An 11,704-nucleotide genomic window follows, 5' to 3' on the forward strand; every position below is an offset into this window, starting at 1 on the left:
AGATACATAATAACATCAGCATACATGTTTTATGTTTGTGTCCATTTCTCATGCCCTTTTAGTTCAACATTTGGTCTCTGTGAACTCCAGAATATTTGGATCGCAAGTTTTTTTTAAGAAAAATATTTTATGATTATAACTGCTTTTGTTGGGTTTTAAACACCTAACCGCATTTTTTTTTTTTTTTTACATTTATTTATTGTCTATTGTCTATTAATGGTCTTGTTTGTCACCATTTGGTTTGTTCTAGTATTAGATGTAATTATTTTACGGCTTTTTAACTTTTGATCCGAACTTCGAGAATTTAGTGATTTCTTTTTAAGTGTGAAGGACTGGGGGCATATATAGGACAAGAGAACATCAATCATGTTCTTGATAATGGGAGGTTGTGGATGGAGGTTGTGTGGGAGGTGGTGGGCCAATCCCATCTCCCAGGCATCCACCAGATGAACATTCAATCCTTTGAACACGGCCCTGAGCACCTTGTCACGCTGGAGCGAGTACCAGTCGCTGTTGGTCAGTGTCTCGTAGAGCGTCAAAGCTTTGGGGTTTGCAGTCCTGATCACGACCAGCGTGCCTGGGGCCCTGTCCAGGAGCTGCTCCACTGCCCTGCGGATGCTCTGCAGCCGTCGGATGTAGATTTCTATCGGGAAAGTGCTGAAGTGTGACCAGATGCCAATAACTATGACAGTGTTTGGACCTCCAGTTATACCACGCAGTTCATTGGCAATATAACGCAGCTGGCTGAGTGGGACGTTGCCAAAACGAATAGGAGGACCATGACAGCGGTACGTCACCATGATGTTATTTGCATAGTCCAGGGCTAAGAAAGGCCCAGTTTGCCTCTGGCTGTGCAGGTTATACTCCTTTAGATCTAAAAGTGTTACAGATGGAACAGATTAGGTTGAAGATTGACGAAATTAAAACTGGGGCCAAAAATCACTGAGGGCCAACTACCTGGCAGTGCTTTGGTGAGGTGCTCAAACCACTGTCTGATGGTGGAGTCTCCATACAGGTGGACAGCCTTTCCCTTCATACACTTACTGATGGCTGAGGATGTGTTGAAGTGGTGAACTATGGTGCCATCTAGTGCTCGCCACTCACCCTGGTAGTAATAGCCAGAAGGCCCAGAATTCACTTTGAGGCTCTTCACTTCAGGTTGACCTGGGAAGAAAAGTTAAGACTGGCTTTATTGCATATTTTCTTGAAATCTTTGAAAAGACCAACACTGTGGTCTCTGTCTAATGTGTCTGTGCCACTCACTCCCAAGTCATTATGCTAATAATGAACGCAGTTACATATACAAATGCATCACACATACTGTATATAGTTTTCTTGCCAGCAGTTATGCACAACGCCACATTATATGACACAGCAAACCTCTACAGAAGAACTGTGAAATTGTCAAATTGCGAATGTTCATATCAACTTTTTGCAGCTTCCATTGTTTTATTATTTCACGTTTTCCTTTTATATTATTCAATCTTCTGTTCTACACCACTTTGATGGAGAGGTTTATAGAAACGTATTTCTTTTTTAATTCCCCCTATGATGGACCAATAAAGGCACATATTATCTTCTATCTTCACAAAACAGTTGACCTTTGTGGACTTATAACCTCCATTTCCATTGGCGCCCTATTTAAAACAAATCCATCCTAATTTAAAGGGGAACTACTGTGTTTTTACAACCTGGACCTTATTTCTAGCATAAAATACAATCGCTTACTCACCCATATAACTTTGGTGTCATTTGGAGTATTTCGGACGATATTTAGATCCGCGTATATCCATATAGTGGGAGTGACTGGGGCACCAAAACGCAGCCTCTAAATAACACATTATCTGCCGTGAAACTCTTTCATTTCACCGATATTTTGTTATGATACGCTAGTGCAGTGCGGACGTGCAGCGGTTTGTTGTTCTTTGGCCAGCTGTTCCTCTCTCTGCCTCTGCATCCTCCTTTCAATGAGCTCCTCATACATATACTCTGGCTCAAAACGGTAAGGACGTCCATCATAAACAAAGTCGTCGTCCACAACCTCAGAATCGGAAAAATATAATAGCAATTACAGGTAAACAGAGATGACATCATCCACAGGAGGTTAGGTCAATCTACAGACATCGGATGATGATAACAGGTAACTCTGGACTCAACGGGAAATAGCACTAGTGTATCATAACAAAATATTGGTGAAATGAACGAGTTTCGCGGCAGATCGTTACACTAGGCGACTTAAGTAGTTTTTTTTAACCAGGAGTTTTACTTTTACTCTACCACATTTAAACGTTAAAAAAATTACTTTTACTCTGTTACTGTGACGTTTGCCACCTCGTTACTCGTTACAAATTAAAATAGAAATATAATTAATCATCGAAGGATTATCTGGAATGGGCGTGTCCGAGAGGACGAGAGGAACAACGTAAGGTACTCTCACGAGGTTAAGGACGGGATGCGCGGGGAGGCGGGCATCAATGGCTACCTCCGCAGTTAACGCTGATGAGGAAGACACGGAAGACGTTACCACACTGACAGGATCTCCTTCGGTAGAAGACGTCAGTCACCCGTGACTTGGAGATAGGAGGCACTTTTTTGTGTTCTTATGCAGACAGACCCTTTATTTTATTCTCAGGCAGATACATAGATTCACTCACTCTACAGGTGTTTTTTTCTTGTTTGTTTTATCGTACCACATCTTTTTCATTCACCTGAAAGTGAAAAGAGAACAAGGGGAGAACCATTTTTGGTTGTTTTACTTCTTTTTATGCGTACTATAAAAATACTTTGTACTTTACTTGTACTTATGATACTTGAGTATATTTTTTCACAAGATACTTTTGATACTTAAGTACATTTAATGTGAGCTACTTTAAGACTTTTACTCAAGTTATTTTCTTATGAGTGACTTTAACTTTGACCAAAGTCATTTTCAGTTATGGTATTTGTACTTTTACTTAGTTATTTTTTTGAAGTACTTTATACACCTCTGGCAATTGGGGCCCCGAGATTTCCAGGGACCCCAAACGTCTCATAAAAAGTGTTTAATAAAGGTTTCTTCCATTTAAAGTAATTATTATTGTTTCAGTCTTCATTCGTGCTCTTAAAAATACATAAACATGCTTAATCTATCATGATTGTTTTGACTGCCCCCCCCCCCCCCCCCCCTCATGCAATTGACTATTCCATGTTAATGCGCATGTGCAGGCTTGATTCAGGAAGACGGTACCAAAACAAATTTGTTGGCGCGGTTTTGAGTTGAGGAAAATGAAGCGGAGTTATGCCAGTGGAGCAGAGAAGAGAAGAAGGCGAGAGGAAAATAAACAGTAGTGATGGGTAGATGAGGCCTCGTGAAGCGTTGCGGCACATTACCCAAACGGTATCGATACAGTGTCGGTACTGTGTCACTGTTACTCAATACGGACACCTGCTGGACCGTAAACATTATTGCAGGCAGCCGAGTCGAGAGACTCCACTGATCTTTTTGAACAAATTTTTTATTAAGAAAATAAATAAATAAATGTCCTATTCCTATTTCTTTGGAGCTCCATATCACGACTTGAAGGAAGAGTTTTAATTCAAAAGTTCAAGGATTTATTTATTTATTTATTTTTCTTTTGCAGAGACGCATCCCGTTCACAGATGCGCTTCTTTATAAACACAGTTTGGCGACTCGGTGACGGACGAAACAGCGTCTGTATCGGTTACATGACTTTTTCTTAACCGACACGCGCACCGACACGGGGTTTCGCTCTATGAGCTCGACACATGCGCCGATGCCGGACCCATCACTAATAAACAGTTTTTATCAAAACTACAAAAGGTGTCAACATTTTTCACAGTGACACCGAATCCAGGTACCCCACTATGGATATACGTGGATCTAAATGTCTTCCGAATGACTCCAAATGACATATGGGTGAGTAAACGATCGTATTTTATGCCAGAAATGAGGTCCAGGTTGTAAAAAAATGATAGTTCCCCTTTAACAGTCCTGCACTAAATCTTAGCTTCATGAGGGTTATGGTATTCAGCATTAGTTTAAAATTACTGAGAGAGGTTGATTAAGTTGTGTTTTCACATGTTTCTATTATTCTGACCACCCCATTTTAGTCGTGTTGTAGTGCTGAATAATAGACATTTAATTCCATCCAGTTTGACAGCACCACAAAATACATCATCCATAATGATCATACAGTTGAATTGTCACCTTTCTAACACTATTTTGCCATAAACTGAATATTAGAACAGCCATGAAGGGGGATGTAGTGCAGGACTACTATATTAGAATGCATTTCCACTAGTGTACCTAATGGTTTTGCAATTAAGTGTAAATTCATTGTTCTTTATGTGTACTAGAGCCGGTCTTTACGTATCACTGGATGTATAATCCAGTATGGAAAACTTATTTTAAACTAGATGAGCATTGACAGAACACCGTTAACACTGCTAGTTGTGGTCAGAGTACCTGCTAGCTGCTAGAAGCTTTCCAAAAGCAGAAACTCGACAACTTTTTGTTTGCAGTGTATTGTAATGATGTAGTTATAAATTCATTTTTCTCAGCCTCTTATGGGCTATCCTCACTCCCTACCACTAAATGTATCGCTAACATCAAGTTCTTCTAACAATCTGTAACACATTCACCTTCTATATTCCATCAGTATTAGTAAAAACGGGGCTTCACCTTTCTTTTTTGGCAACACAGTGACATTGGCAGGTCCTGAAGCTGGAATGGACACTTTCATGTTGACACCACTGAAGCAAAGGACACACAATATAATCACACTCCACAATTTTAACCAAAATTATGAAAAAAATAAAATATAAAAAAAAAGATGCATACCTGTGTAAGCAACAGTTTGCTACTTTGTAAGGCAGCTTAAAGAAATAAGCGATCTTTCGGAAAAAATTTAAATCACCAACAGTGATTCAGACTGAATATTCTGATTTATATCCTAAACTTGATTTAGACTACAGGAATTTTGAAATCCTTCCAAAAGGGAAACCTCACAACTGTTTGTCCCTTTAATCTCAAATATGCACATACTCATTCATTCATTCATCCTCTGTAACCTGTGAAGGGTCGCGGGGGGGCTGGTTCCTATCCCAGCTGTCATCGGGCGAGAGGCGGGGTACACCCTGGACAGGTCGCCAGTTTATTGCAGGGCTCATGCACATACTACAAGATTCGTCCTTCTCTCTCCTTGTAGACTCACCTTTTTTTTGCAGATGGTGAGAATACTGATGCAGTATGCATGCAGTATTCAAATGTAAAGCCCTCACAAAACATCATAATCTGGACCAAACATGGCGTCAATGTCCGAGACCTGAATTCTCCTCTGCCATGTGAATCTGGGATAATTAAGCCCAAAACTCCTGCCAGACATTAGCACACGTTATAGCCATCTGTAACACTCACTTTAAAAAGAGCTTCTCCTCCTTGGGCTTTAGGTTTTGATAGAATTTTCCTCTGGAGTGGTTGATTCTGGCATCGCAGCTGAGATTCTTTGGCTTGTAGCAGAACCACGGTTCACCCGTGTGGAGGTCAGTGTAGTTGCACAGTGGCTGCTGGGTTGGACGCAGACATACGCTACAGGTGGTAGCTTCAGTTAGTCGGTTTGAGCGGAAGAGGCTCTGGAAGTTAAGCCTGTCGGGGTGTTCAGTGGTTAGCCTGTGCAGCACCGTGACTGCCTCGCTGGGGTGAACCAGTTTCACCTGATAGGACAGAGAAGGGTCAATTTGCATCATTTAGCGTCTGTCTTATAAGTAAAGTCCAGCTAGTAAGGACCCTCAAAGCATTTCCTATATCCAATTAGTTTATTGAGTTACTGATTATCTTTCATTTTGCCGTTTTTAATAGTAGTTTTGTTCACTAGCTACTAACAGGATCATATCCCAACCCCTTACACCCCAACTCTTGCACTGACCCCAACTCCAACTCTACATTTAGCCTGAAATAGTAGTTTTTAGCCTCAGTCCAGATGTAATAGTAGTGTAAGGATTCACCATAATCTGTGTTTGTCGTCCATTATACAAGCTAGCAGGGTTATGGAGTTTGTGGTTAGAAAGGCATATAAAGAAAAGAGGGAACATGTCCACAATATTTACAATAGCACATTTCTCATTTCAGCTTGAATCTTTAAAAGCAGCTTTTCAGCCAACTCATTAAGCTAATTTTAAAGCTGGAGAGCTTGACTGTAGCTGCTAAATCTGATAGCACTATGGTTTGTATAGTCAATCTCTGTAAATGGTGTCAAGAAATGTGACGCCACGTCTGTCTAATCCAGCTAAATCTGCTAACAATATCATTGGAAACTACATGTACTGTATATAAAAGGAAAGCCGATATGAGTGGTGACAGTTACTTAGTGAGAAGCAAATGCATAACTTGGATACCATGCAGTTGGATCTAGGACCGAGTTTTACAAGATGAGTATTAACATCACCTCAACTTGTGCTCGTCCTTCCCAGAGTAAAGAGAATACAGCGGAATAGGAGCCGTTGAGATGATCTACCACTTGCCCTGCCACCCCTGCACCCAGAGTGGCGTTGTGCAGTCGGGCATATAAGACGTCCCCTCCAGACTTCTTGGGGCGACCCTGGAAGTCGTACAGTTTGATCATAACCTCAAGCGAATCCCCTACGTGCCACTGTCCCCCGGCCGTCCTCGGGAGAATCGTGAAGATGCTGTGGGCTGGATCGCTGGTAACATTTAGGGACAGAGGAGATGGCAAAGGGGGAGTTTCAGGCCAAGCGATGGACTCTAGTATTATGTCTTCCTCAAGAGCCTCCTTAGGGGACAGAGGCTGGAAGGTGCAGAAGCCATGGTGCATGTAGGGGTCGGAGGAAACACTTGGGATGATGATGGAGGAAACACTTGGGATGATGATGGGGGAGTTCGCTTTTTTCTGAAACTGGCAGAAGGTAAAGACATGATGACAAAGATGTATTAAAGAGTACAAAATAAACTGTGTTTTGGGAAGTGATGAAAGCTGCAGGAACTGATTTGGCTTCTCCCTGCTTGATTTTTTGAAAAACTACACTGACTTAAAGTGTATCAATCTGCTTTGTACAAGGGAACAAGGACAAGGATTAAGGATTATTTAACTGAGGTTCTGCCTTGTGCAAGGTTTCTTACAGGGCCTTATTTTTTATACTGGACCAATAATATCCCAATATAAAATAAGGCCTTATTAGATAAGATAGGTTTTATTATTGTAACTTATCTTATCTCTAGATGTCAAATTCAAAGGTTTCTGTTTGGCTTATTTTTATCTTGGGATATTATTGGTCCAGATGTAGTGTAGGTGGGTCCGTGCTTAATATTTGACAGGGAAGACGAAGACGTTTATGGTTTAAAGACACACAAAAGTTTAATGCATAGACATTGGACTTTCCACAAACCCCACCAATGGAGCAAATCCAATTCCCTTAAACCTCACTGACGTCCACTGCTTAATCTTTACAGAGCACAGTAGATGAGAGTGAGGTTAAGTGAAGCAAATGAGAGAGAGTAGAAACTGCAAGCAAGGTTAATGATGAGGGTAAAACTCCACCGTTTCACCACTGCTCCTTTACTAGAGTACTTAACGCTATAGGATGTTTATTTATTTAACATCTAAGAATGCTAGGTTACTGGAAATTTGAATTTTAAAATGCAAAGCTGAAAAAATACAGTCAATAGCAGTATTTATAAGGTCATATAAAATGTTTCCGTGTCACCTGTAGTGCTCCTTGTAGACGTAATGTCACACAACTTGATGGGCGTCTACACAATATTTTACAGATTGTGTATGGCAAATTGCATTCAGTTAGCTATTGCAATTTTTGAGATATTGAAATGTTGCTTTTGTAGCGTCCCCTAGAGACCAAGGGTCACAAAAGTTGGGGTGCTTGTACAGAATCATATTATTATCAGTGATGAAGTTTGATTAAGTTTGGGTATATACTTCATCGTAAAAATTAATTAGCCATTAACTTTGTAATCAATAACCCTGCTAAAAGTTCTTTTGAAAACCTCTCATTATCTTTGTCCATAAATGATACATGCCAAGTTTGGTGAAAACTGGATGAACGGGAGTCTATTTGGCTTTGAGGTGCAATTTTTTCAAAATGGCGAAAGAACATGGCAGGCGGAAATGGGCATGGTCTAGTCCATTAGAACCAGGGCTATGTAAGGAATCGAAGGGAGAAAGAATTTTGTTTCTAGGGCACACGGTTCTCGAGATATGAGCCAACACGTAAATGGGCTTATCATAGCGCCAACTAGCTGTAGGCATGTGTATTGACACCTTGGCAAAGTGAAATGCCAGGACTCCAACCAAATTACCAGGTTTGATGCCTTTCGCCCTTGCAGTTTGTCCTGGCCAGACACTTTTAGCTAAGCAAAATAATAATAAGAAAAATCCATCTTCGTTGCATGGACCGCTAATTATGCAATTTGCTCATTGTGCATAACTAGTTTGGTTGTTAAGCCATGGTGTCTAAGTCAAAGGCTTAGAGTCATTTAAAACTGACCATAGCAGTGATTTACAGATTTTACCAAAGGGAAAACAATCAACATGTTTGTTAGAGCAGCAGTACCCGACAGTTTAGGGGCTTCACTGCACATATTTGACAAGCCATATATTTATGACCCATACACGTTGACGGTTTTAGTTTCTGTGATGAGATGTATTCCCAGTAACAGAAGCATAGAATATTAACAACAGTAAATTTAAAAAACAGGACGCAGACACTAGGACTCACCAGCATGTCCATGTTCCACAGCACGAAGACTGAGACAAACACGGTCAAGAAGAGAAAGAGGCTGCCATACTTCTGAAGATGAGCGCTGAATTTCTGTCTTCTGACCTTCATGATAGGCGATCAGTCCTCATCTCTAGCTGTGGCGTAGTAAAGCAACCGTTTCATCTGCTTCTGGATTAAAAGAAATATGTATCAAAACTAAGGTGTAACTGAAAGTAATGCATGCTAAATCTCCAATTCTGTTCAAACAAACGGCGTGCAAGACTGACTTCTGCCATCCTAGAAATTCCTCTGAATGAGCAAACAGTATAGGCCACTACATCACTGCAATCTGCAAAGCTACCCTCACAACAGTTCATCACACAAACATGTGATACATGTGTGCTTCTGCTGACTGTTCAGGCGTATTTCGGCCACAACTTCAAATGCGGTGATGTAAAGACCCTGAGACGAGGTCGAGTTTGCCCCTAAAAAGGTTATTTTCATCCGGGTGAAAACAAACAGGAGTTGTGGCGTGGCATGGAGGAAAAGCAAGAATGACCATGTTTACATGGTCTTTAGTATCCCGATTTTGATCGGGTTTTTGAAGTATCCCGTTTTTGTGTTTGTCCATGTAAACACCATATCCCGAATTCAGAAATCGGGATATGCCCATTTCTCGATTTCAAGAAACCCGGTTTTGCTACCTGGAGTACTCCGATAGAAGCCGGGATACTGGAGCATGTATACACCTTATCCCGATTTCTGACGGCTGCCCACTGTCTGCGCAGGCGCGAGTGACGCCAAGTGACGCACTAGATATACAAACAACATGACGGCAACGAGAACGTCTCACTTTTGGAGCGACGAAGAGACAGAATTTTCCCTTAAAGTCATGAAAGAACTAAACATAACGACGTGTTTAAGTGGCAGAAAACACCGACATGCTGATGTATTCAAATCTGTTGCAGAAAAGCTACGTGACGCTGGTTTTCCACCTCGCTCCGTTGAACAAGTTAGGTCGCGTTGGAAAACATTGAAAAAGACGTGAAACACGCATGCACAGATAGGATACAGTGATCGGAAAACGGGTTACTGGTATTTATCATGTATACAGGGATATGAATAACCGGGTTTCTCTGTGTTCCATGTAAACACCATATCCCGGATATGCTCAAAGCCGGGATAAGCCTCAAAACCGGGATGCTAAAGACCATGTAAACACAGTCATTGTCCTAATGTGTGGAATATGTGACGCACAAAAGGAAGGTTTCTACTTCTGAGAACCTTCTAAATGATTTCAGTTTTTCTGATATACACTGAACAAAAATATAAATGCAACACTTTTGTTTTTGCTTCCATTTTTCATGAGATGGACTCAAAGATCTAGAACATTTTCTATACACAAAATAACCATTTCTCTCAAATATTGTTCACAAATCTGTCTAAATCTGTGATAGTGAGCACTTCTCTTTTGCCGAGATAATCCATCCCACCTCACAGGTGTGGCATATCAAGATGTTGATTAGACAGCATGAATATTGCACAGGTGTGCCTTAGGCTGGCCACAATAAAAGGCCACTCTAGAATGTTCAGTTTTATCACACAGCACAATGCCACAGATGTCGCATGTTTTGAGGGAGTGTGCAATTGGCATGCTGACAGCAGGAATGTCCACCAGAGCTGTTGCCCTTGAATTGAATGTTCATTTCTCTACCATAAGCTGTCTCCAAAGGCGTTTCAGAGAATTTGGGAGTACATCCAACCGGCCTCACAACCGCAGACCACGTGTAACCACACCAGCCCAGGACCTCCACATCCAGCATGTTCACCTCCAAGATCGTCTGAGACCAGCCACTCGGACAGCTGCTGCAACAATCGGTTTGCATAACCAAAGAATTTCTGCATAAACTCTCAGAACCTGTCTCAGGGAAGCTCATCTGCCATGTTGCAAGGATCTGTACACAATTCCTGGAAGCTGAGTTCTTGCATGGCCAGCATACTCACCGGACATGTCACCCATTGAGCATGTTTGGGATGCTCTGGATCGGCGTATACGACGGCGTGTTCCAGTTCCTGCCAATATCCAGCAACTTCGCACAGCCATTGAAGAGGAGTGGACCAACATTCCACAGGTCACAATCAACAACCTGATCAACTCTATGCGAAGATGTGTTACACTGCGTGAGGTAAATGGTGGTCACACCAGATACTGGCTGATTTTATGACCCTCCCAGACCCCCCCAATAAAACAAAACTGCACCTTTCAGAGTGGCCTTTTATTGTGGCCAGCCTAAGGCACACCTGTGCAATATTCATGCTGTCTAATCAACTTCTTGATATGCCACACCTGTGAGGTGGGATGGATTATCTCGGCAAAAGAGCTCACTATCACGGATTTAGACAGATTTGTGAACAATATTTGAGAGAAATGGTTATTTTGTGTATTTAGAAAAATGTTTTAGATCTTTGAGTTCAGCTAATGAAAAATGGGAGCAAAAACAAAAGTGTTGCGTTTATATTTTTGTTAAGTGTATTTAAACAACGGAGCAAAAACACAAGGCGGAAACGGTCAAACACATCAAAATTTGGTTCGGCTAAGACATTAATGAAAGTTTATTACATTTTAATACCTTCATCTATACCTGTATCATATCTAACCTACTTCTGTACTTAAATGTAATGTGTGGCATAGTTTACTAAAGCAGTATATCATATTTTATAAAAAACGACCGAGTGTAACTCTTATTCAGTACGGTAACTAGTCACGGAAACGTGCAACGAACAGAGCAAATGAGTACAAAGTACGATATTTCCTGATACTAAAAATATAGTGCAGTGTTTATCAAACAAGAATTCTCATTACTCAAAAGTACACGTACATGCATATATATATATATATATGTATCAAAATAATATTAAAAGCTGCAACATTTATTTTCTCATTTCCATAATGTGTCTTACCTCGCCAGAGATTATT

General features: G+C 41.0%; 1 protein-coding gene across 1 annotated transcript; it reads right to left on the bottom strand.

Annotated features, from left to right (window-relative positions):
* Positions 1 to 203: 203 nt before the first annotated feature.
* On the bottom strand, positions 204 to 9,918 carry LOC311508865 (NXPE family member 3-like; the record flags this gene model as incomplete). Its single annotated transcript, XM_084573854.1, has 6 exons — positions 8,746 to 9,918; positions 6,444 to 6,911; positions 5,417 to 5,712; positions 4,682 to 4,752; positions 958 to 1,164; positions 204 to 874 (listed from the first exon to the last, which is right to left on the bottom strand). The coding sequence occupies exons 1-6, from the start codon at positions 8,854 to 8,856 to the stop codon at positions 204 to 206; spliced, it is 1,824 nt and encodes a 607-aa protein (XP_084429980.1). The 5' UTR covers positions 8,857 to 9,918.
* Between the last annotated feature and the right edge of the window lie 1,786 nt (positions 9,919 to 11,704).

Source organism: Chelon labrosus (assembly GCF_963514085.1).
Source record: "Chelon labrosus genome assembly, chromosome: 23".
NCBI lineage: Eukaryota > Metazoa > Chordata > Actinopteri > Mugiliformes > Mugilidae > Chelon > Chelon labrosus.